Here is a 27,971-nt window from a genome sequence, read left to right as displayed (position 1 = left end):
TAATCGTTTTAATTTATTGTAAGATATGTTATGAAATTTATCAGTGATAGTAATGAATTAAAATTAATACTCTTCAGTATGATAACATAGCAAAACGTCGCGAAATATAACCGTAAACTATTGATATCTGAAATAGATATCCATACGCGATTTCGTCATAGGTGAAGCGGTCGACGGAATCCAAATAACCAAGATGGCGGACTTAGAGAGTTCTCTCACGGCCATGGACTGGCTTCCAAGATTAACTGTTGGAGGCGCGATGGCTGGAGCCGCCGTCGGAAAGGAAGGGACAACAAATGGTGCATTAGCAAAAGGAAGTTGTGGACATGTTGCTCTACGAAAAGGGCCGAATTCACCTTTAGATACGAGTGCAACTTTAGACCAAAATGAAGTAACTGGGCAAAGGGACGGAAAGCCACCTTATAGCTACGCTAATTTAATCACATTTGCTGTTAATAGTTCACCGAGAAAGAAAATGACATTAAGTGAAATATATCAATGGATATGTGATAACTTTCCTTATTATAAAGAGGCGGGGAATGGTTGGAAGGTGAGTGACGTCTGACGAGGATATTGTGCAATTTGCTGATTAGTAAAAAATAAGGTGAAGGGTGATTATGTAGATTGTAGGTATTTGATACATACAGCCATAATTAAAAGTAATTATGTTACTATAAGCTTTTATATATATACTTAGCTAACACGTATATATTTTACGTGAAGTCTACCTGGCATGTATATACGCTTTTGCTAGGTCACTAAATTTATTTGGAATCTTGTCAAATATTGTTACAAATATCGTGTGGGCCTACTGTTTGTTGATCGTGTTCCAAAGGATAATTTATATCTTGTCAAAAAAAAAACAATTGTCAAAACTGTATATATTGCAGCTATATGAAAAGTCTGATTCAGTATAGTCCTTCAAATTTTAAACTTAGTTTTCGCTGAAGGTTGTGTATTAAGTACAAATGTCAACTTGATTTTCTACCTGTTCAGGAAATTCATTCCAGAGATGATTCTGTGGACAGTACACAATACTATACGCCATCCACCAACTTATAAACCTATAAACTTGCACATGGCAGTTATTCCATAACCATTGCCTGTCAATGGCTGGTATGCAATTGACATGATTGACCTTTCCCAGTCTATTCCGTAATTATTCTTGCTGGGTTAAATTAATGATTTGTGATAATGACTGCTTAATTAGCAGAGCTCTGTGATTGTGTTAGTAGCTATATAGACTGACAGTAGAATTAATCATCTAGGTCAGTTGCCACTGACATATATATAGGATCTAGGACACAGACAACGTGAAGGATGTGTATTGGGGTTTTTTTTTTTTTTTTTTGAAGTCACTAGAGGATTTGGTTTTTGCTGTGGCTTTTCTCAGTGGTGTTGTACCTATCAAAAAGTTCAAGAAGGATTCCTTTTTATTTCCTTATTTATGTCCCCAGTGATGTTATGAGGACAATTTAATGTTTTATACATATCTTATATGCACTGACAGTTTCATTTTTCTCTATATCATGAAATTATATTAAATTTTGTCCAAGTTCTGACTGTGTTTCACATATATATGTGATTGCAAGATCTGTATGTCTGGAAAGAGGCCAGAGCCACATGTCTGTATTAACAGACAATTGTAATTACTTAAATCCAAGACATTGATTTAAATATCAACTATATAAGTCTTATAATACCTTTATCAAACATGACAGCTTAGTTTAATGCTAACTCTCTTCATTCATAGGTATCAATCATCCAGGATTACATGTTACGTGGGAAGTGCCCAGAAAATCATTAATATTTTCCCTAAATCACGATTTGGTACATTTCCCGATTTGGTACAGAAACAGGGTTAAATTTATCCCAGATTTGAGCAATCATCCCTCATAAAACCCTGTAAATTTCGAACACTTTGACCCTGGACTGATTGTATAAACAAAACTCCCCTTCAACCTGTTATAATTACTGTAGCTACCTTGGCCCTGGGCTTGAGAGGAGTGGGTGGTCACTGTGTGTGCTGATGGGTCTATACATTACATCTGTGCCTAGCTATAGGTGGCTTCAAATCACTGTGTGTGCTGATGGGTCTATACATTACATCTGTGCCTAGCTAGGTGGCTTCATTTGACATGGTCAGTTAATTTTGAGATCTCCCTCATTGGAGGTTTCAGAGGTTGACATGTATGTTCATTACCTGTACCACTGGCACTGTGGGTGTTGTTTTATAGCTTTACTGCAATTTCAAGATGCCATATATCTCTTAATATTTTTAATATATATGCATCCTTAGATTCCATACACAGCAATTAGTTAAGTAACTTATTAAAGAATCATTAGTAGCTCTGCAGCTCATTATGAAGTGATAATTAAGTAAGTACATGGCAGTGTAAAGTTAAATAGGCTAAAAAATTTTTTATTAAAACTAAAGTGTTTTTCAACTGAATTTGCTGTCATTGTCATCAGACATACAAATTAAAGAATACCAGTATGTTGTTTGTTTTTAAATTGCATGTTGATGAGAGGCAGGTCATGAAATGGGAATAATACATTTATAAATTGATAAAGATATGACTATTGTCATATGTCTTGTGAGTATATAATGCAACAGCTGGTGGCTGGTACTGTGGGCTTCATTTTCAAGCTGATAAATTACTTGTCAGACTAAATGCTAATACAGTACATACATGTGTACAAGTAGCTAATGTACATGTACCTGGTGACCTTTGAGTGTTGATAATCAGGAAAGAGCAGTAGGCCTATTACACTATTTACAGATCCTTGTCTTAGCCTTTAGCAATTTTATGACAGTCCTATGTGTTGCATAATATGGGAGAGGGCAATATGAGGTCAAATATTGGGCCAGAGAGGTCAAGCTTGTCCATCTGAGTTTACCTGTAAGGTAAATTTATACAAAGATGTCAGTCTTAAATACGTAGTTGCATTACAGTAGTTAATAATGTGAAAAATATCATATATATATGTATGTGCATTTATATTTGACATCGCATAAAATTACATGATTTGAATGACATTTCTATGTATAAATTCGCTCATTGTAATGAATACTGAAGAGACATTGAAATAGACATGCATGTGTACAGGGGTGTAAAAATCCACTAGCCCGACGCCCGGGGCTAGTGAATTTCCAGGACGGGCTAGCTGAAAAAATGTGCCTACTAGCCCCGGGCTAGTTGGTCCTTCGCTAGTAGGGGACGACTTATCATTGTTTCCTAAATTAGGAATCTTGTCAAATGCTACATTCTCTAATTGTCGAATCCACGAAAGTAAAAGTAAATTACTTCTTTTGTTCTTGTTCATAACGGTTCGCTAAATTGCGCTCTGTTGTATCGTAGGCTAAAGTTGGAAATACCCTTCTACCTTTTTATAGAACAGTGACGCAATACGTCGTACTGTAACGTGATTGGCTACAATCGTATCGCTTTCACTGCGGGATAACATGCATTAAAATACAGAGACTTCAACAAAATGTAAGTTATTTCTGAATGTTTGTTCAATAAAGTTGATCATTTAATCGATATATATAATTTTAATCACGACTTGTATCCATTTTTATGTAGCGATAACTGTTACATCAGGAACGCGGTTATGTCGCGATTGTCGGACTCTCAGTGTGACACGGGACGAGACGTTTCGCCCAAACACATTGGAAGATAAATGCGAACATTACGTCATATAAAGCCATATAAAAAGATTACAAACGGCATAAAACACAATAAAAAGCATTCTTTATGTCATGAATAATATTGTTTTATTTGACTTGAATTGTACTTTCAATTGATATAGCGTGGCGACTTCGTTGATATTTTGTGTCAGATCGAATATGCAATTTCGGCAACGAATATTTGTTTTAACAATGCAACCCCAATTTGTTTTGTTGTTTTAAATATTTTTTATTTGTGTTTCATAACATAATTTGTTCATATGAATAAAGTTTTAATAATCAAACACCGTGCATTTTTGTATCTGAGACGAATTGACTTAGGCCTATAAGCATGAACGATAAAATAAATCGTCTGCTACTGTTTTCAATGACAAAAGTCGTGTGCTAGTCTTCAAATTACTCACTTTATTCTGTAATAATACAATTATACATAATGAAATGTCTGCAAATGGCTCTGTCCAATCACTTGAAAGTCCAAACATATATCACACTAAGTGACTTTGTTATATAAAATAAAATCATATAAAACAACAACAAAAAACAAATACATAAAAATAATTAAAAAAAAATTTATTAAATAAAACTTAACTCCGCTAATGTAAGTCCATGCCGGTCCCAAGCCCGGGTAAAGGAGGAGGGTTCGGGAAATAAGTACTTTAGTAGTTAACTATATCCCGATAAAGTGCTATTTTGCTACATAAATCATACATAATTCCACCATGCATTTCATTTTTAAGTTAGAACATCTGATTCATAAGTTTATTTACTGTTTTTTATTAAAAAAAAACTCATTGATAGAATTAATATTATCTTAAGTTGTGTTGAATAGTGCTGCACTGCAACTGAAAGGTGGTTAGTTTATTGCAATACTAGGTATAATTGTAATCGATATTATTCAAAAGTTTATGTTAAAAAATCACGGGCTAGTACAAAACCAGTCAGGGCTAGTGAAAAAATATACCCTACTAGCCCAGGGCTAGTGAGTGTGAAATTTTTTTTACACCCCTGGTGTAGGCCATTGGTCAGGGTTCTGGAAAAGCACAGTCATTGGTAGGAGTGAAAATTGGTTTGGACAAATTAAAATAAGTGACTGTTAATTGTGTGTGCTACTCGCCTGCTGGACACGTATATATTCTTAATATTAAAAAATGTTAAAATCTGATAGAAAAGCTGTCATTTTCTTGGTAAATGAGACCAAAGTTATGTCTGCTTTGCAGACTGTCAAGATCACTTTTGCATAATTTAGTTCTTTGGGTGAAACCTGAATATTTCCGAATGGTCACCTGGGTTACTAATACTAGCATTAGTTCTATAACAAAAAAATGGCGCGATCATTGGATATTGAACCTGTTTATTTTAATAGTATATACGTAATTATGATAAAAAAATATAGCTTCACATGTGCCAGAGAGAGACAAGTTAAGGTTAAAAACAAAAAGGTTCTATCAGAATAAGGAAAGAGGTTTCAGAAACTAAAGATTAATGTATGCAGTTATAACAGATACACTTGTAGTGAAACAAAAATAAATTGATGAAATGTTGACTAAATGCTGCTTGGAATTTATATCTTGATGTACTGCTAGCGCTGTAGTGATGAGCTAACTTTCACCCCCTTGGGAGTGAGACAGGGCGATCTCATCCCTCGGGATAAGATTCTTCAGCTGCCACACACCCATGTCAGCAAGCCTCTTTTTTGACAACTAAAGAATCTTTTTCTTAGGTTGAGAATCCCTCATTTCACTTCCAAGAGTGATGAATGGTTATTTTTCTCTTACTTATATCTCCTGTTTACCATTGTATGTATCGAAAATTAACGTAACATCAATGCAAGACGTAGCTGACATGCCATGATCCAATTGTCAAAATGACATCAGTGTATTGTTGCCATGACATGGTATTATTGCCTCACCATCATACAATTGTAGCTTGTCTCAACCCTTAAGTGAGATACGGATATCCCTGTTCATAGTAAAAGAAACATAGTTCGCTAAACAGAAATATTCATTTCCTTTGATTTGTCAAGTGACACAGATGAAAATTACAAGTGAATATATACAGAACAAAAAAGTATAAACTTGGCAGAGAGATTTTGAAATCTGTAAAAAAAAAAAAAAAAATCTACTGGTATACATGTTAATCCAAAGAGTTCTTCTGATGTTAACGATTTGGACTTCCACTACATTAGTGCACATTGTGAAATGTTTATATGCCGGGTAATATATACAGTGGAACTTCGTTAACTCGAAGTCGACGGGACCACGAAAAAACTTCGAGTTATCCGAGTGTTCGAATTAAGCGAGTTATCGTTTTTGGTGAAAAGTTTGGTCAATATTTGTCAACATTATATAATCATAATAACTTCGCTCCGTCGCTCACCAGATCAGTGTAAAGACTGGTCAATACATGTAAATATATATGTAATGTTTCGTTATGTCACTTGTAATTTGGTGTAGTTTTGCCGATATACAGTCACGATAAAGTTTCTTTCACTTAGTCACTTCAATAATGATCTGATGTGCAAGTCATGTTTGCAAAAGGTAAACGATAAAACGGAATTCGACAAAATAACAAGTTATTAATGTCAAAACAAATAACCGTTTAAGTTTAACACAGATTGCATACAAAACGTAACGGAACCATTACCTTTTATTGGACATATATAAAATACTGTTTGATCGGCCTACTTACTTTTTATTGATAACCACGCCATTTCCATGTGTATTAGCACCGGAAGTTGGGCTGCGCATGTGCATATAAAATGTTACTGTAACTGAGTTGGCGTTTTATCCGATTTAATAGACAGCACTGACCGTTACAGTTGTACTCTGAACACCTCGGCAGTAATTACGCTATTGTTTCAGCAGTTTAAAGATTTAATAGGCGCCGGTGACTGTGTCATTTCTACACCTGTAAAAACATCAGCCGGGTAGATCTACCGGTGTGTCAGAGATTAGTTCCGCTTGAGCGAACGGGCAGATGAGTTGTTGACTATCGTGTGTACTGATATCGGCGACCGTCTTGGGAAATTACCCGATGTAAGTAAAGCAGTACTTATTATCACCAAGACTTGTTGTTATAAGATTCAACCGACGATTTCTTTTATGAATTTATGAAACACTTATAATAGCATGTAGGTTAGTAGTGCCGATATGTTCAGTATTACAAACGGAATTTAGCTCTTAAAAAATGTCGGCGTTTGCCACCGATCGACGAAACTTATACTTCGAGTTATTCGAACATTTCAAGTAGGATTTTTATTGTTGGGACCAAATTTTTACTTCGTATTATCCGAGTTTTTCGAGTTATCCGAATTCGAATTATCCGAGTTTTTTTTACTAAGATAAAGAGAGAATTCGGCCGGGACCGGCGAGGTACTTCGAGTTAAGCGGGGTATTCGAGTTATCCGAGTTCGAGTTAACGAAGTTCCACTGTACTATACTGATAATAACATGGAAATTTAAAACAGGGAAGTGTGTTTTATGTGATCTCACTAACACTATTCATATATTCAAGATATGTCAATGAAATTTGAAGGAAACTTGCATTTGGGGCCGCGGTGGCCGAGTGGTTAAGTTGTCCCGACACTTTAACACCTTAAATGACCCTGGCTGTTAGTAGGACGTTAAACAAAAACAAACAAGCATCACCTTAAGCCGATATGCATTGCACTACCATAAGGTTACTGTGACCTTGACCTCATAGTTAAATGTCAAATAAGTGTGATTTTTACAGTTATTTTTGTCAAGCCTTGCCAGGCCTTAATTACTTCTAAAATGTTTAAAGATTTGTTGATGAACCTAGACCATGCTTGGCATCACCTAAAGCTAGTGTACAGTGCACTGCTCTTAAGTCAATGTAATCTTGACCTCAAGGTCAGTTGTCAAATAAGTGCAAATTTTGCATTAATTTCTTGTTTTGGCCTGAAAGTCAATGGTAAGTTGAGTAAAAAAAAAAAAAAATGCCTATAGCTAGTAAGGGAAAAGGAGCTCTAGGCATGTGTTTTTGGTCAAAATATTCTTTAATTTATGAAGCATTGTCTTTTTGCCTGATTTGACTTTTATGTAATGCTTTATACATATTGTCTGGATACTATGTCAGCAAAATATTACCATGCAGGTCCATGGCCACCTGTTGGTTTTAATCATTATTTAAAAATTGAAGGTGACCTGCAGCTTGACATTTTAGTGTCAACCTTATTTCTAGTTTTAAAGATGTAGGAAATTTAAACAAACCCTATCTTTTGTTTCACCATATTAATTTATATTTGTTCTATTATTTTCAGAATTCAATACGGCATAATTTATCGCTAAACAAATGCTTTTTAAAAGTACCCAGATCTAAAGATGATCCAGGAAAAGTAAGTATAAACTTGATGTTTAATTATTTAGTTATTGAGGATTATAATGCTTACTTCATACAAATAATTAATTCATGTGTAGTTCTAACTAAAGAACTGTTGTTATCTGTTGTCTGCTTGTAGAAATTTTAGTTCTCAAAATCAAATCAGAATTGATAGTCAATTTTAATTCATAAAACTATACATCCCTAGTTTAAATTTGGTACTCACACAGAACCAACAGAACCAACATATTCCTTACCTATGGACATGCAACCCTTGTTCTCCGGGCATCCAGTTGACCCTTAAGATTTAGCAATTTCAGAAGTCAAATCATTATTTCTCAAAAATCTGAAGGGTCAGAACATATGTCAAATAGATATATGTGCCTTCAAACCCAAGAGTCTTATCTGACTATGGGCAGTCCAAAACATATTCTCAAGGGTCTATTGGATGCCCTGTTCTGACAAAAGTTTGTGAAAGTAATTGATTATTACCTATATAGCTGTAGTATTGTAGATACTGTAATTTAAGGATGTTGAGGTATGACTTGTACAGTGCTGATTATATATAAATGTAAATGTGTTATGGTCAATTTAGTTGTAAAGTCATTGTTCTATATTCTGACCATGAATGCTACGTATACTGTGGAAACAATTTCAGACTAATTTCCAAGAATATCTATGTAATTTTACAGGGTAATATTTCTTCTGTTTTAATTCATGTCTTGTTTAAATACAAATCTTTTTATTTTTGTCAAGTACATATACAAGGAGAAAGACATCTAGAACATTTCCTAGTTTAACGTTGATATATATACATTTATCTTGTACGATCCTAATGAGAAATGGATACATGTTGCATTGTACCATAAACTAAAATACACAATTCCATATATGTCTATTCAAAACTCTACTGATTTAGTAAAGCTTGGTATTATTAGCCAGTGTTCTTCTGAGTAAATATTCTTTGAATCCAAACTCTGGGAATTATTTGAAGAAATTTCAGTAAAAAGCAAACTTTGTAGAAAGTAAATCAATTGCATTGCCAATCAAAATCAGGTCACATTAGTCCTAAATCAACAGTTGTGGATATGGCTGTTATTAGCTGTAATTTGAACAGACTAAGTGTGTGAAGAGTTTCCACATTATCATCTCAACTACTTGGAATCTGAGTCATATGTCAACAGATCTAGAGTTGTGGGGGTACGCTTAGGTGGCAAAGTGTGAAAAAAGAACTGGCGTATAATTGTAAAAATCAAGTTGATTTTCCACCAAGGGTGTTGATAAAGCTCCTCACCTGGACTGAAAATGAGCAGACTTGTACAGAATACAGTTGGGAGTTCATTTTTACTTAAAATTTGCCTTATATTTATAATACGTACAGTTCTTCATCTTGCCAAAGTTTATCTATTCTATCATATTTTGAGCAAATATGTTCTCCAGAAGAGTGTTTCAGGTTTTGACTAAACAAGTCATTAATATAAAATATAGCTTCTCAAGGATTTTCGTGACTGAAAGGGGATATAAATGAGCTAACTCTTTAAATGTTTTAGATTCCTCACCTCATGTATTTCAAAGTTTAACAAAATACATGTCTGCCTATCATAAATTCTGTTTACAATCTTGTACATGTATTTCAAATCTTGTCCCCTCAAAGTCTCCAATATGGTATTTTATAGGTTCAATTTCCTTAAGCTTTCTGGATAGTCTAGGAACTTCATGCATTCTTGATATATATGATTGAAAAGTTCAGGTATACATTTTCATAGCTCTTGTAATTATGTTATTTTGAAGTTTACATTTTTATTGTTAAAATGACTTCATACCCATGGGCCATTCAACATGTAATGATAGAGATTTCCTTCATCTATCTCAGACACTCCAGACTTTCTTGTCATTTTAAAAGAGATTATCTCAGAATCTAGCATCTGTAAAATTTCATGCTTAAATATATGCAATGTGTAGTCGACAGTGTAGTCAAGCTAGGCCACTGTTTAAACTTGAAGATATTGCCATTCACAAAGCTGTGCAATTGCTGTCGGTGTTCTAATTTTCACGAAATTTAATAAAGATTCTTCCACTCGCCCTTAATCGGTATTTATTCTGACAGCCTTTAATATGCTCCCCGTTATGTCCTCAGTGAATTTTGGGGGGGCTATATATTAACACTGGCTATGGGAAGTGTGTTGGATAGGTGTGTTATAAAATAGTACTTAAAGAAAGACCCGCATCAGCCAGTCCATAGTTTACACTGAGCCAGTATGAACTTGAGAGTATAACTGATCAACAGAAATGCAATGGTTTGACCTTGGGTGTACAAGATCAACAAATCTGGAAGTACTACTAGATGTATTGATTATACATCGGCCAGAAAATCTTGTTCAGTATTGTATTAGTAAATTCTTTTTACACAAATTGAGAATAAAAATGTACACATATAAGAGTCTTCACAACTTTTTATGCAAAATGAACAGGATTATAAATATGAAAGTATTGAAATTGTAAAGAACAGTAACTGATTACAAGAAAATCTAAAGTTTAGACAATTTTTAGTTAGTTTACTTTTAATTTTGTTAAGTAAACTTAATCCTTATTATTTTTTAGACACTGTATATAAAAAAAAAAGATGAAAAAAAAAATATTGCGACCTTGACACATGCATATACAGTTGTTTAGTGGGCTGATGATCGAAAATTAGTCTGAGGGGAGGGGATGGAAAATTCACTAATTATGATTTTGAAAATGCAATTAATCAGAAAAATTCTGGAAAAGTTTGTTAGTCTTCAGCTTTTGTGCATTTTTGTAATGGTACCAAACCAATGAAGTAGTTGCTCTTACATTTACCAATATATTCATTGGTCAATATATATATTAAGAAACATGAAATGTTTTGTTTATTGATAAAAACAAAAGCTAAGATGTGTAATAAATGAACTTCCAATGTACATACATTTTCTACAAAAGGGCAATTCTGTGCTAAATTTAGAAAACTGATTATAATCAATAATGGATTGATTTCAAGTTTCCGAATATTTATTCTGAAAGTAAAAAAACAATTACCTTGTTGTATTTATAGTATATTTCATACAATTATCTTTTCCTGATGCATATTTTTCTTGTTAATCACTGGTAACCTGTCCTTAGAATTAAAATACAATATGACCATCAAATTGAGCACTAATGAGCAGAATACAGAGATTACTGAATAATAATTAGATAATTTCTGCTCCTCATATGCAGTATACATTTCTATGTGTCGGTGCTGGTTCTTTAAAATGGTAGTTATATTATATATATAATTATCAACTACTATACATATGGTCAAGATATTCTACAACATAGTATGCAAAATATGCTAACATGCTGATTTGTTGTTTTACAGGGATCATACTGGGCAATAGACAGTAACCCTCCCGATGACCCTCTTCCTGCACGACACAAAAAACGCAAACTTATCCTCTCAGATCGGGTAAGGACACATACAGAAGAGCTTCAGGCAAAATGTTTAACCTCATGATCACTGGGTAGTAAGATTCATCATATGTACAGCACAGTGGTTCAATGGTCTAGTGGTAGTATAGAGGGCTATGTGGCCAATGCGTTACTACATTTTATATATATACATTTTGAGTCCTGACATGTGCACGGGTACATGTAGTTGTATCCTCAAACAAGATACTTTACTATGATGTGTTCCAGTCAACTCAGCTGCAAATGAGTATGTGATGGGGCAGTGCTGTAAATATTGATGTCAATAAAGACAGTTATATATTATAATTGATGATTACCAAATATATTTAGTAGTTTAGGTGGTGATAAACTGTGGTCATTGTGCTTTCAGGGTCAGAAATTAATGGTCTAGGGTTGTGGCATAATAACAGTGAAAGGATTTATATAAAATCAATCATTTGATATAAATAATTGAATCAGCAGATTCCAAGTTGTTTTTAATTACAAATACAGTTTGTGTATTTAAGGAGCAATGTACATGTGTATGCATGAAGAATTTATCAGATATGAATGATATTATTCTTAATATATATTCTCACACCGAGACATTTCTGTAATTATCACAGTGTATGCCAGTAATTAACAAGAACCAGCAAGTTGAATTTTCTGCTCTTTTATATAATTACCATTCACATTTATCATTCACATGGGTTGGAAACTTGTTGAGCGACATTTTTAAAGGGGTCGTCTTTTACTGTGATCAGTATGTAATTCTAACAAAGAGGTTTTGTAGTATAAGTGTGTGTATAAATAGGCTATACTCATCAAGAGTGTAGTGTAAAACATGCCAAGGCCATTCCATAATCATACAGAGATGGCTTGTTCAGTCAAGCTCATGATATTATCTATTTAAATACACTTATTTCCTACTGAAACAGTGTCCCTTGTAAAATACAACATACAGTATACATAGTTTGATGTGAACACATCACACATTATTATGTATTTATCAACAATATGTTGTTAGAAATGTGTATATTTTTATCATTGAATTGATTTCTATACGATTTTTGTGACATCAAATTAATTTAATCATACACTATATAGTGCTATGAAACTATTTTTTCCTGAAAAAATAGATAATTATTATATTCCTTGTGTTTTATTGATCATTGATAAATATTTAAAATCATTATTAATAGAAAATATTTATGTACTTCATATACTTCGAAGGATATTTATTACGATATACCAATATTGTCGGTCGAGGCCATTCGGATGAGTTGAAAATAAAAGAGATAAATGTGTTACATGTAGCATCTTGTTGACAAGCCACCCGACAAATTGATTCACAGACCATTAATATTACAGTAGCACATAGGCCTGCTCACGGTGCCTTTCTTGGTGCGTGTACTTTTCACCAACACCAGCTACAACACTGATGTCATATTGATCCAGAATGGTTCAAATGAAATGACTCTATGGCTGGAATTGATTGTATTGAAGGTTGATATCCTTTTCCTATTCATTTGACTTGTGTCGACATGATTACAGATGGAAAGTTGATGGGGGTTTCCCTTTTCAGTAGTATTGATCACTGGTGTGTACAGGTATATAACGCGTAGTACTAGGAGTCACTGAAGCATAACAAGTCAATATACTGATGGTATATTTAGAGTTTGTAAGATCACTCCGCTTACACTTTAAATAGGTTTATAAATATAGCTACATTCTTAGTACATTAGTATGAGTTCTATTTATGTTAAAGTAAATAATATATATACATAAAATGAATGCCTGTTATTGAAGCCCCAAAAAGGTGATTCATTTATATACTTTGGTATATATGTACGTATGTGACAAAACCTTCAAAGATCTTGTGCTATATTTTTGCATTTAGTTATTGCAATATACCCTATACTTACATGAATTTACAAACAAAATATTGTCATGATAAACATTGAAAAAAGAATATTGTGTTTATGGTTCCATGCATGTACAGTCTGGAGTCTATAAGTACAGGCATTACATGTTTACTACTGTATTTAATGTTTGTATTTCGCATTTAATGGTTTCCCCTACATTCTGGAGCCTAAACACTAACATTACATGGTTGCTATGTATATATTCGTATAATGTATTGACTGTTTTTGTTTCACATTTTTGGATTCCCCTACATTCTGGAGTCTAAACACTTACATTACATGTTTACACCTCGTCCTGTATTTAAAGACTCCTGTGTTTCACATTTTTGGGTTTTTAGGATTCCCCCTACAGTGCAAGTCTAAACACTAACATTACATGTTTACACCTCGTTCCCCCTACAGTCCAAGTCTAAACACTAACATTACATGTTTACACCTCGTTCCCCCTACAGTGCGAGTCTAAACACTGACATTACATGTTTACACCTCGTTCCCCCTACAGTCCAAGTCTAAACACTAACATTACATGTTTACACCTCGTTCCCCCTACAGTCCAAGTCTAAACACTAACATTACATGTTTACACCTCGTTCCCCCTACAGTGCGAGTCTAAACACTAACATTACATGTTTAAACCTCGTTCCCCCTACAGTCCAAGTCTAAACACTAACATTACATGTTTACACCTCGTTCCCCCTACAGTCCAAGTCTAAACACTAACATTACATGTTTACACCTCGTTCCCCCTACAGTCCAAGTCTAAACACTAACATTACCTGTTTACACCTCGTTCCCCCTACAGTACGAGTCTAAACACTAACATTACATGTTTACACCTCGTCCTGTTTTAGGGTTCCCCCTACAGTGCGAGTCTAAACACTAACATTACATGTTTACACCTCGTTCCTCCTACAGTCCAAGTCTAAACACTAACATTACATGTTTACACCTCGTTCCCCCTACAGTCCAAGTCTAAACACTAACATTACATGTTTACACCTCGTTCCCCCTACAGTGCGAGTCTAAACACTAACATTACATGTTTACACCTCGTTCCCCCTACAGTGCGAGTCTAAACACTAACATTACATGTTTACACCTCGTTCCTCCTACAGTCCAAGTCTAAACACTAACATTACATGTTTACACCTCGTTCCCCCTACAGTCCAAGTCTAAACACTAACATTACATGTTTACACCTCGTTCCCCCTACAGTCCAAGTCTAAACACTAACATTACATGTTTACACCTCATTCCCCCTACAGTCCAAGTCTAAACACTAACATTACATGTTTACACCTCGTTCCCCCTACAGTCCAAGTCTAAACACTAACATTACATGTTTACACCTCGTTCCTCCTACAGTCCAAGTCTAAACACTAACATTACATGTTTACACCTCGTTACCCCTACAGTCCAAGTCTAAACACTAACATTACGTGTTTACACCTCATTCCCCCTACAGTGCGAGTCTAAACACTAACATTACATGTTTACACCTCGTTCCCCCTACAGTCCAAGTCTAAACACTAACATTACATGTTTACACCTCGTTCCCCCTACAGTGCGAGTCTAAACACTAACATTACATGTTTACACCTCGTTCCCCCTACAGTGCGAGTCTAAACACTAACATTACGTGTTTACACCTCGTTCCCCCTACAGTCCGAGTCTAAACACTAACATTACGTGTTTACACCTCGTTCCCCCTACAGTCCGAGTCTAAACACTAACATTACATGTTTACACCTCGTTCCCCCTACAGTCCGAGTCTAAACACTAACATTACATGTTTACACCTCGTTCCCCCTACAGTGCGAGTCTAAACACTAACATTACATGTTTACACCTCGTTCCCCCTACAGTGCGAGTCTAAACACTGACATTACATGTTTACACCTCGTTCCCCTTACAGTCCAAGTCTAAACACTAACATTACATGTTTACACCTCGTTCCCCCTACAGTGCGAGTCTGAACACTAACATTACATGTTTACACCTCGTTCCCTCTACAGTCCGAGTCTAAACACTAACATTACATGTTTACACCTCGTTCCCTCTACAGTGCGAGTCTAAACACTAACATTACATGTTTACACCTCGTTCCCCCTACAGTGCGAGTCTAAAAACTAACATTACATGTTTACACCTCGTTCCCCCTACAGTGCGAGTCTAAACACTAACATTACATGTTTACACCTCGTTCCCTCTACAGTCCGAGTCTAAACACTAACATTACATGTTTACACCTCGTTCCCCCTACAGTGCGAGTCTAAACACTAACATTACGTGTTTACACCTCGTTCCCCCTACAGTGCGAGTCTAAACACTAACATTACATGTTTACACCTCGTTCCCCCTACAGTGCGAGTCTAAACACTAACATTACATGTTTACACCTCGTTCCCTCTACAGTGCGAGTCTAAACACTAACATTACATGTTTACACCTCGTTCCCCTTACAGTCCAAGTCTAAACACTAACATTACATGTTTACACCTCGTTCCCCCTACAGTGCGAGTCTGAACACTAACATTACATGTTTACACCTCGTTCCCTCTACAGTCCGAGTCTAAACACTAACATTACATGTTTACACCTCGTTCCCTCTACAGTGCGAGTCTAAACACTAACATTACATGTTTACACCTCGTTCCCCCTACAGTGCGAGTCTAAACACTAACATTACATGTTTACACCTCGTTCCCTCTACAGTGCGAGTCTAAACACTAACATTACATGTTTACACCTCGTCCTGTTTTAGGGTTCCCCCTACAGTCATAGTCTAAACACTAACATTACGTGTTGACACCTCGTTCCCCCTACAGTGCGAGTCTAAACACTAACATTACGTGTTTACACCTGTATTTAATACTTCTGTGTTTCACTTTTTAGGGTTCCCCCTACAGTCCAGAATCAGGTTTGAGTCTGAGTCCTAGTAGTATGAATTCTGGCCCCACACTCAATGTACAGGTAACCGCATGTGCATTGCCTGTCTCTCCAAACAACCAGGTAAGCTTAAATCCACGTCAAGGATATATGTTTTTCACAGCTTTGTAATACATATCCATATGTTCAATTATTTTAAAGTTAACTCTTGTATGTAAATGCCTGTGTAGTAGGCCGCTTCCAAAAGTATTATTGTTAAAAAGGTGACATTGATTCTGGTTTTCTGACCTCGACTCACACAAAGTTGTTGTACAGTTGAAAAGGTTTAAGGATAATTATATAGATGGTTGAGAAAAAATGGAAGGTCAGAAATTTGGTTCCATTGTCCTCATCTATATATCTAACATTAAATCAGTTCTTCATCGAATGCTTCCATATATTTTGGTAAGATTTCTTGTTAGGTAAATAGCCTATATTGTTTGTGTAAGTGTTTGATCACTTCTTTGATGGTTGACCTATATTTTGATATTTGTATGAGGGTATGACCTACTTTTTGTTGATGTGTATAACCTGCATAATCTAGCTACCCACAATCAATCTACATTGAAGGCTGACCTGTTTTATGAGACAATTACGAGTCTATGACCTACATTGATTGTTGACCAATATTTTGAGATAATTATGAGTGTATGGCCTACTTTGTTGCAGACGTCCCAAGCACACAGACAGCCACCTCCCCCACCACCACCATTCATGGACAGTCACCATGGTATTGAAGATCTTAGTGCATCCTTTAGGAGTCTGTACAAATCCATGTTTGAAGGCGGAGGGGGACCACCAGGTCACTAACTTGTCTATTTATAGATGTCTATATATAGAACTAGGTTCTATTTATAGCAAGTGTATGGCCCACTCAGGAAACAAACATGTCAGTTAGGAAACAAACATGTCAGTTAGATTCTATGATATTAACTGATAATTGTCATTTTTAGCATTTAAAATGATTTGATGAGAAAAGATATTTAAAAAAAAAATGCTTAAAATTAGTTTTAAAAAATCAGAAAATATGAAAGAAATGCTGAGAATGAGGGCCCTAAGTCTATTGATAGACTTCTATATACAGACATTGTTTACCCTAAAGATTGTAATAGAATTGCATGGTTCTACAATTTAGATAGAGATGCATGTGTTGTGGTAACAAAACTTTTTTATGTTTTATTTTCTTGGTTGTTTTTTTTCATTAATTCAAAATATGAATAAAATGGTTTTGGTTGCATTTTGCCATACACTTGAGACTGAGGATTTACATCAAAAATTAAATAAAATGAATTTGGATAATAGATACTGTTTTAATAAACCATATAATCTGTCATTTAACCACAAATATTTTCATGTATTTAACACAAACTAAACAGAATATATGGGTATATGTAAATCTTTTTTATTTTGATATTTTTTGCTGCTGGAAGATTTTAAGTAACACTTATGCAGTTCCATTTTTGAAACAAATGAAATTGAAGCTCAGGTATGAATAAAAAAACAATTCTAGTCATCAAAATTCTGGATACATTAATAAGTAGAGAAATTAAGAGTAGTCATGAGGCAAAAATACAATTCACTCCGGCTATTTTACATTTATACAAACACTTGATTTTATATTGCGTGCAGCGTGTAGTACATGTTTCTCTCATATCTCGCCATGTTGGATAGAGTTTGCCCATGTAAGATAGCTATGTAAGATAAATCTATCTTACATAGCATTTCACGCGCGCGGATTAATCTGCGTTCAAGGGGGACAACTCTCACAACGTCGTCTGCTTGTGTTCACATCCGACAGTCCTTATCGTCGGTGTCGGTTTTGAAACGTTGGACTTAACTATAAAAATACATACATTCTTAGATAAATATATATCATATCAGCAGTAAATCAATAGGGCTACACGGTTAAACGATTAGACATTTCATCTGAGCGAACATATAACTCCGTTACTGTAACAAACAGGTCAGTTAGACTACGCCTACAGGCCTGTTGTAACAGTTACAGTACAATACAGACTTGCCTACCCGACAGATTTGTCATTTGTCATTAAAAACATGTAAACACACACAATCACCTGGCAATGACAGGAAGTAAAATAAAAGCCATACATAAAAAATATAAAAAAGAAAATGTCAAACGTCACAACCTATGAAATGGTTCCGTTTGCGTCAGCAACTGTTAGGCCTACTCAGTAACCTGTGTATTTGGAAGTTCGGAATTGGCTCTTAAATGAACGAACATTCGGTAAAAATGACACCCCTCGATATTCATATAAAAATATTTATTTTAATTGTAGCTCAGTCTATATTTGTGTAGAGTAACCATGAAAACTAACTGCCATCCTAGCCTTTCAATATGATCATCGTTAGCCTATCGACTGACCTACCTTCGTCATTCCATCAAGACAACCGGTTAAACACATAACGTTATAATCCTATGTCACAGAAAAGATCGAATACTCGTATAGAGTCACTCTTCGCTGGTTCACACACGAAGTTGCCAAAATCACAGTGAATTTAAAATTACAAGCCACGAAACATCGCCGCGTCATGGCGATCGAGATCGACATCACTCTCAATATCCTTGAACTATGAATGGAATTCCAATGACAGTCGTGACGTCATGCAGTGACGTAGTATTTTCTAAAAAAAAAATTGACTTGACATTTAAAAGTACAGTGTGTTCTGTGAAATGATTAAATATGTCGAGGTGCAAATCAAATTATATGTGAAGTTGGAAAACTCATTTCAGCGATGGCTTTCAGTATTGTTGATAGAACTTCTTTTTCTCGGATGTTGACAATTTGATCACGGCCACGTAAAAGTCGGTCAAGGTACGGTAATTTTTATCGGCGAATTGTTCATTCGTTCATCACTTAACCACAAAATGAATGAAATTTGTGTGCAAACATGGTTTGCCAAAATAGGGTATGATCTTTCAGAATATTACAAGTATACTTAGTAAAAACGTCAAATAAAGAAATTAAAAAATTGAAGAAAATGGATGGCTGAGGGACACTTTCGCCAGAAATTCGGTAATGATATGAGAGAAAAAGACTCTTTCATTATGTGTGTATGTAGGAAAGGGATATTCCACCCTCGGGATCACAAAATGTGGTAAAACCCTCGGCAAGCCTCGGGTTTCACCACATTTTGTGACCCCTCGGGTGGAATATCCCTATCCTACATATACACATATGAAAGAGTCTTATAATCTTTCACATTGTGAAAATTGTTGTGCTGTAAATTTTACAACTGTTGCATGAACTATATCCTTTCCAAGCATGAAACTCCTTCCTTGATGTTGTTACTTTCAAAAGTTTCAAAAAAAATCTGGATTTATTTTGAGATATGTTCAAATTGTGTCCTCTAGCTGTTACTTCTGACAATTTCTGGGAGTGACACTTTTTGAAGTCAAGGGAAGGTCATAGATTGCATACATATGTAAGAAGATCACAGGTCAGAGTTCAATGAGACTATTTTGATGAACACAGATAGCCAGGCTTAAACTGATAAGAAATACAGTATTTCAAATTCATTTCAGTCTTTTAGTTCTTAAAATGAACACATCTTTTTTTAACAAACACAGAATTTATCAGTAATTGATACAATTCAATGTCTTCTCCATTGACATTAGAAACAGTCTCCCATTCCGTTCTTGTGAATATTTTTTTCAGTATGTATGATGTACGTGACTGTTGTTTTGGAATTATTGCAGATAAACAAAAAGGATTTGAGCTGCATTTAAACAAACTCTGTAATCGCTTACCAGTAAAATATTCATTACATTTTGTAATATTGTATATCTTATTATAACCTTTAATTTGACGCTGTTAGTTTTGCTCAGTTACTCATGAATATTTAAAGTTTCAGATGGGTGATACGATATTAAACCAACAGAATCAGAAAAACTACAGTTAAACACATTTCCTATAAAAAAACACTATAGACACCATTACAGATTTTGTAAAAACATTTCGCTAGTGATGTGGAAATGGTGGATCAGTAGGTGATAAAAAATGTTTATTGACAACTGTATGTGTTTATTGTAGGCCAAAGCAACACCGATACTTTGCCAGAACCTGACATTAATAAGCTCTTGAATGGATCTACGAACCTAGGTAAAGGTCGTGACCTTTGCTATGTACCAAGACACTGCTTTGTACTCTTAGAACACTGCTGATATGTTGGCATCTGTAACCCATCATTTGACTCACTTCATTTATCATATTCCATCAAATCCAAGTCAAATATGATTCAATTGCATAAAAAATGAAAATGTTGTTTAAGGGGGGATATCTTGGCTATAACTTAACAGGTATTATATTAAATCTAAGTGGATATTTGATTGTTTAAAAAACAAGTCAGGTTTCAAATAGATTCATTTTATTATAATTTGAACATGTAACTTTATAAGTTGTGCATTCAACATTTCAATTTGTTTCTTTCGTTTCCAGAATTCTTAAAATTTCTAATGGCCTTTTTATGTTAAAATTAAAACATAGATGCAGATTTTTATAGCTTGGTTATCTGTTTTAACCAAATACAGAAATACGATACAAGAAAGTAGATGTAAGAGTCAAGAGAATTTATGATGTTTCTGTTTGACGGATGGACTGTGATTTTCTTGTTAATCAAATATATACCACATATGGGTGACCTGCAGCAGCCTTTGATTTTGCAGTAGGCCTGTCACCCTGTTTATTTCATGACCTCATTTGATACTCATTACCTGTTTCCCCTGATTGCTCACTGATCACACAACCTTGTATCTGAGACTTCCTTTAAGAATCCTACATTTCTAATCCCTTGTCTGCCTTTCACTTCTGTCTAAGTAATAACACCAAGCCTTTAAGTATAAACCATTAATTCCAGTCTCTGTAAACATACATCTCATATTTATCTGAAGCAAAGATTTTGGTATTAAATCACTCATACACAATGCACTTCTATGTTTTCAGCTAATATTACCAACTTCCAAATTACAAATACATTTTTTCGCCAAATGACTTCTTTTTCTTTGCTCTGATTATGATAATTGTCTTGATAAACAATGCTAAAGAACCTAATTAAACCTTTCACCTCATTATGATTTTTGTTTCCAACTGAAGAAGGTATCTTCCTCATTCCTTGAAATTTCCTTTAGATATGGTATGTTGTGGAGTAGCGAGATATGTTTCATTTTGCTTTGACAGGAAGTAAACTAAATAAAGATAAAAATAATTTCTTTTTGCATGGAAATACTGTATTAATAAACATTTCACCTTGTGAATAATTTTCAGTCTGAATACAATTGAATTTTGTTTCTGTGTAAAGGTAAATTTAAATTCTTTGAGATGAAATCTTTAGCTTTGAAGTTTGTTGTGCACACAATTATTCTTACTACTGTATACCTGGTATTTTTCGCCCCAGGTTATTTTCGCCCTTGAGCAACACAAAAGATATTCGCCCTGTTTTAATTTCGCCCTGAACTACTTTTAAGAAATGTATTTTCCTCGTTCACAATCGGAAAATTCCGTTCGGAATTCTCGATGCAATTGCACTCGGAACACTCGGGATTTATCGAGTTCCCCAATTTTCTTTTCTTCGCATATCTCGCTGAGGTGTGAAATGTAATCAGGTGTGAAATTTACAACGTTTACCTGTGTTCAGATTTACTTAAGCCTATATTGATTCAAATAGTATTAGGTATGCATGGTCGATTTTAAGCAAACGCGATGAGTGGTAAGTTCACCGTGCCGTGACTAATTACAAGTCTATAGCTACTGACCAGTGTTTTCTTTTGTTCATTTGTCATTGATTGAAGCCACAAGCGACGGTGAAGTCATACAATCAGCCTTCACAATGGCAGAGACCTATTTGTGTGCATAATTTTAAAACATGTTTGGATTTTAAAAGTTACTTAGTATTTAAAGCTTTTGTTTAAAATGAAATATACTAAACCTAGTACGCTGTCTTAGCCGATATTTTCGATTTAACTCCACGTGATATCGCAAATTTACAAGGCCTATATTTAGATCTAGATTTTATTTCACATGCACAGATTGGAATAAAACAATTACCTATTTTATAAACTAAGTGTAAATATATAACACGTGTTGCCTGTAATTGTATAGGATATAACACACTTGGAAAGTACGAGGGTATGTTTTGGATCCGACTACAAGTAGCCTATGTACGATAACTTGTAAATCCTGCAATTGAGCTTGAAATTTTCGCCGTCATCTTAAATTCGCCCTATCATCAAAGGGCGAAAATGGCGAAAATTAAACGGGGGCGAAAATTACCAGGTATACAGTATTTTATCCCCCGAAATCATTCTTAACATATTTGTGATACTATATTCAGATAATTATGTTAATTTTCATTTTCTTACCATCACCTTTCTTCAGTATCTCATCCTCAAAGCTTGATTCAAAAAAAATGTTCCTCTTAATAAAACCTGCTAATGCACTGATATCATATACATGTGTTAATATCATGTTTATGTGACACTGGCAAAGAGAGTGAAATGTCTTAAAAAAAAAATTGTTTTAAATACAATTTGTGAAAAAGATGCATGCCAAAGGAGTTTAAAATGTGATTAATTTTCTTTTCGAAGTAATCGTCAGAAAAAAGATTTTATGGTTCGATTGTGTCTTGGGAGGCCAATTTATGCAAGTGGGGATTTTGATTTTCTGTCTTTCTAGGTCAAACACCATCATTAGGAGGTTCCCTGACAGATTGGCTGCAAAATGTTGATTCTCTGAAGGAAAGCTTACGTTTGGCAGGGTCTGGGAATTACGACTTTCAAAATATTGATATCACTCAGTTTCAAGGTATTGTATTGTATATGTCTATTCTATTGAAAATCTAGAATTGTAATTTAGTAAATACTCCTAAACTCCCTTTTATACATATTGGATTTCAAGACATAGGTGTTTGTTCTGTCCAGCTCTTGTGCTTTTGTTTGGTCTGTTTCTCTACTTGAGGTATTTTCATGTTTATTTAAGAACGATCTAGATTCACTAGGTATAAATTGTGAACTGTCACTTCTAGGTCTGATGGACACGATGAAGAACGCAGACCAGTCTAACTGGTCTCTCAACCCTGAGCAGTTTCAAGATCTTGCTTCATCTTTAAATAACTTTTTCAACCAGTCTTCTTCAAACCTGCCACCAACTCCACCGAATAATCCATTGACAGGTATGTTTACTATATTTATTTTTCTAAGGCTGTTGTTATTGATTCAAAAGTAGATATTCTTCTTTTTGAACATCTGTATCATTCCTGTGAATTGAAAACATAACATAATGTTACTATTAAGCAAATAAAAGAGATTTCTTACTAGTATTAGGGCTATTCCAATAAAAGATTTACCCATCATGAGACTCCAGGTTTGACCATTTGGAAGTCTCCTATTTCTGGAGTCCTCCTATAGGATACATATACTGGAATAGCCCTATGTTGGAGCAATGTCTTTCTAACTCAAGTTACCTGTTTGTTTCTATTTTTTTCAGTCAACATAAAACAGGACTACAGCTCCGATACAAACTCCACCATCACATCATTGAATAATAGTAGTGGATCACACCTCACTCTTCCCATCACATCAACATCCGCATCCCCACAGATCAGTCCTCGGTCAACGGTATGTTATATTCCTGTTATATAAACACCTGCATCCCTAAAATCAGTCATTGGTCAACAGTTTGTTACATTCCTGTTATATAAACACCTGTGTCCCCAAAATTGGTTCTCTGTCAATGGTATGTTATATTCCTGTTATATAAACACCAGTGTCCCCATAGATCAGTCCTCAGTCAACAGTATGTTATATTCCTGTTATATAAAAATCTGTGTCCTCCGTCAACAGTTTGTTACATTCCTGTTATATAAACACCTGTGTCCCCTAAATTGGTCCTCTGTCAACAGTTTGTTATATTCCTGTTTCTGTTCCTGTAATATTAATGTCTCGAGCTCGTTTCCACCAGAAAAATCTTCAGTCCAAGCTAGATTACCTCCCCTTGATCATGTTGATAGTGGTCCAAGGTTACCTCCCCTTGATCATGTTGATAGTGTTCCAAGGTTACCTCCCCTGATCATGTTGTCTTGTAAACATGCCAGCTGGACAATGATAATTGACCTTCCCAACTATAAGATAGACATCTTCTTTATATACATTTATATATCTTTGTAATTATCTCCTCCTGGCAAATCTTTATTCAAGTATATGTAATGATTTCCATGGCTGTAGTTAAACAACAATTTTCAGAAAAAAAGCTATTTTTCATCATTCATGAAGTTCTGAAATATTGACCAATGTCTTATGGCTCATAGCATTGAAATATTTTGCAGTGAATTACAATTGTTTTGTTTATTTCAGGGTGGGGGATATAGTCCAAGTCCTTCCCAGGCTGTCATTGTACAACCCACACAGACAGCGCAGTATCAGTTACGGGATGATATAGAGGACGATTTTAACTGGGACAAGCTACTATGATACACTGTTCCCACTATCATTATCATCATCATTCATTCTCCTCATCTACATATACTTTATCGTCGTAATCACGCTGTGCATTATATTTTGTGACTGTCATTCATCAATCGTGTGGTCTGTTATTTATAAATGTGGGAAGCTGTGCAAAGATTATTGTGGAATTTCGTGGTTAATGTAATTTTCGTGGAAAAAAGAGAGAGAAAGTCTCAAGTGCTGGAATGGAGGAGGATACCTGATCATAACAATGAAAAACTGAAGAGAGAACAAAATAAAGGAGTGCTATTAATATCTTCACAAAGTTTGTAATGAATCATTGATTAAAAATAATTAACAGACTGTTAATCCCATGATTATACTACCTATATCTAACTAAATATATGATACTGGCTGTAGCAGATTTTGGAAACAGAAACAAGTTATAGCTTAAGGCAAAGGGTTTCTGACTCGTAGAAAATGAGCTTTATTAAGTGGATGGGAGCAGATTTTTTTTTTTTTTTTTAATTTAGATTTATTGATGATTGAATGGATGGACTAGAGATAAGAGCTATATAGACAAACAATCTCATGGCAACTGAATTTATGTAGCTTGACTAATTTGTGATTTCACTAGACAAGTTGTACCTCCTAGATCCATTAATAATTAAGTTAACATATTCACATCGATGTGAATGAGGATGGCAGATTACTTATTAATGAATACTTTCTGTTCTTTTTGTTCTTTTTCACTTTATAATGTTTTAATTTATGGTTTTCTCAACATGTGTGACTTAACTTGGGAGACTAATTTTACATGCAATATGTTGACTCAGTTATTTGAATTTGCCCACGAGGTTACAAATACTTGAATTACAAGTGATCTTCAGTAATTCTACTTACTATAGAATTGTAGTGTTAGTCTAGATCATTGTCTGGTTTCTGTTAGTCAACTTCAAATCTAATACAAATGGCAAATTTGATTATAATATTGTGTGTATGTGAATGATATTGACTTATTAACCATGAATGTGATGAGCTATTCGACAGAATTTGTGTGTAGGTGTGGATAGTATAGGTACGTGTGTGTGTGATTTGGTGTGTACACTTAGGGTGGATGCTACACACTTCAAAGTTCTCAGATTCCTTAAAGATCTGGCCCACATATCTTTCTCAAATTGACTGGATGACATTTTCAAAAGAGAGATTTAAAATTTGAAACCAGTTCAAACTTGAATAATATTAATATAGAAATCAACAAATCTTTATAATAAAGGTAACATCAAATAGATTTTGTCTATATTTAATGATTTTAACACCTACATACAATATGATCAGTTGTATGTGTATATTGTTGTGAGGTAAATTTTGACTTGATGTTTGTTTCTCAAAAATGTTTTATTTGTGAAGATACAGGGGCAGGATGCTACTGCCCCACACAGTGATGTCCACGATACAATTCCTACTTGTATACATGTACAAATGGTGATTTTGTTCAAATGACTTGATTGAAACAATGTGTACTTTCATTATACATCTACAAATTTGTATCTATTGTACAGAACTAAGTTATTTTCCAAGAGATTTCAGTGATAATTTATAAAATGTAATAAAAATTGATATATTTATGAAAGTTATTGTACACTACATTATATATATACATAGATATATATTGACATTTTACTTTTGAAATATGTTGAATCAAATATTTTATGTTTAATATGAATTACCAGGTACATGTGTATTTGAAACATTTGAAGTCCACTAACTATAGTGGTAAGTTTTTCTTTTTATAGGTATTTTTGTCCCAGATGCCTGCTTAGTAATATGTCTTGTTTGGGTTGTCAAAATATTTCATTATTTGTGGCTTACATTATCCTGCTACTTCCTTGTAATAATTAGAAGTAAATTCAGGTAATGGGGGGGGGGGGGGGGGGGGGGGGGGGGAGTGATGGACAATCAAATTCACAGATTCACTGAAGGAGAGAGAGTGGTTTATACATGTTATCATGATCATCCAGTTTCCTTTAGACTAGATTTTGGTTTTTCTATTAGCAGAAATGTATGCATATATGTATGAAACTTCTTGTGTGAATCAAGATAGCTTATTTACAGGGTTGCTATATATATATATATATTTATGGTATGGCTGAATATTTTGAAATATTTCTTTAAACCATTAAACAGGTTTATTTGAATTTCATGAGGAAATATATATCATTTGCACCAAATGATTATTTCTGAAAATTCAATGTCTTTTACCCGTTCCAGTTTGTTTGGACATTGGGAAAGAATAAAATTAACCTGACTCATTGGAATGTCACTCGTGAATATATGTATATTTTGTGAAAACAGGTGTTTATCATAAATCATAACATAGTGATCATATCATGTCAATTCACTGTTGCTGTATTTTATGAAAACTTTGTGCAATTGAAGAGAAATAATTCTCTAATTTTAGGTATATATATGCTGTGTTGTTGTTTTCCCACGTAAAGAACAGATACAACATTTTACGTAAATATTTCAATGTAAGGAATGTTTCACTGATTTGATATTTTTCGTTTGATTCTGGAGTAAGGTTGATGAAGGTGAATCTTACTCTGGTCCTTTATTCCAATAATCTACAGTTTAAGGCTTTTTAATACAGGTATACTAGTTTGGTGAAAACTTTCTGCGTGTACTATTTTCCTTGTGTAGTTGGGCATTTAACCTTTGTGCATGTAGCTGTACAACTACAACAGCTCCACATATTTATATATATATATAGAAACAGATGATTCTACTTTAAATTTTCAAGGATTTTTTTCCATTGCATTGTTAATAACTACTGGGTAAGAGTCCTGCCATGTTTAATATGTCAAAATTTTCCCACATTCCTTTAATCACATCAAATATTTATAATAATACCAAGATTTTGAGTTTGCATACAGTTTTGTCAGATGTTAATTTTCACACCGAGAGAAACAGGAAGAAATCATTTCATGACACAAATTAAAGGGAGGTAATCAGCAGAGATTAAACACACATTTCTAAATATGAAGACAATTATATAGTTCATTATTTACATTTCCGGCATGTATTTTCTATTTGGCCTTACTAATGAAATTTGCATTTACGCTTCGGTAAACTTTAGTCTGGTGCGTAGGAATACCTTGTTGACACTGTGATTGGGGCTCTGATT

General features: G+C 34.4%; 1 protein-coding gene across 4 annotated transcripts; it reads left to right on the top strand.

The window, feature by feature from the left end:
• The first annotated feature begins 24 nt into the window (after nt 1–24).
• Nucleotides 25–26,711, top strand: LOC117344619 (forkhead box protein J3-like). 4 transcript variants are annotated; one of them, XM_033907437.1, is made up of 10 exons: nt 25–550; nt 7,974–8,048; nt 11,412–11,498; nt 16,300–16,416; nt 17,002–17,134; nt 20,385–20,453; nt 23,022–23,150; nt 23,371–23,517; nt 23,832–23,962; nt 24,698–26,711. In XM_033907437.1, exons 1-10 carry the CDS (start codon nt 194–196, stop codon nt 24,812–24,814), a joined length of 1,362 nt encoding a protein of 453 aa, XP_033763328.1. In that variant the 5' UTR covers nt 25–193; the 3' UTR covers nt 24,815–26,711. The 4 variants fall into 4 exon arrangements, with proteins under 4 accessions (XP_033763328.1, XP_033763330.1, XP_033763329.1 ...); XM_033907439.1 differs by having other exon boundaries at nt 26–550; nt 17,002–17,062; XM_033907438.1 differs by lacking the exon at nt 20,385–20,453 and having other exon boundaries at nt 27–550.
• The last annotated feature ends 1,260 nt before the right edge of the window (nt 26,712–27,971 follow it).

The sequence above is a fragment of the Pecten maximus genome, chromosome 16 (genome assembly GCF_902652985.1).
Source record: "Pecten maximus chromosome 16, xPecMax1.1, whole genome shotgun sequence".
NCBI classification, from domain to species: domain Eukaryota; kingdom Metazoa; phylum Mollusca; class Bivalvia; order Pectinida; family Pectinidae; genus Pecten; species Pecten maximus.
This window is presented reverse-complemented; position numbering and strand designations above follow the sequence as displayed.

Excerpts from the sequence above, each read along its gene's own strand:
- LOC117344619 (XM_033907437.1), top strand. The coding sequence starts at position 194 with ATGGCGGACTTAGAGAGTTCTCTCACGGCCATGGACTGGCTTCCAAGA. Across the intron at positions 8,049-11,411 it reads CTAAAGATGATCCAGGAAAA|GGATCATACTGGGCAATAGA; the intron begins GTAAGTATAAAC and ends GTTGTTTTACAG. Across the intron at positions 16,417-17,001 it reads CTGTCTCTCCAAACAACCAG|ACGTCCCAAGCACACAGACA; the intron begins GTAAGCTTAAAT and ends ACTTTGTTGCAG.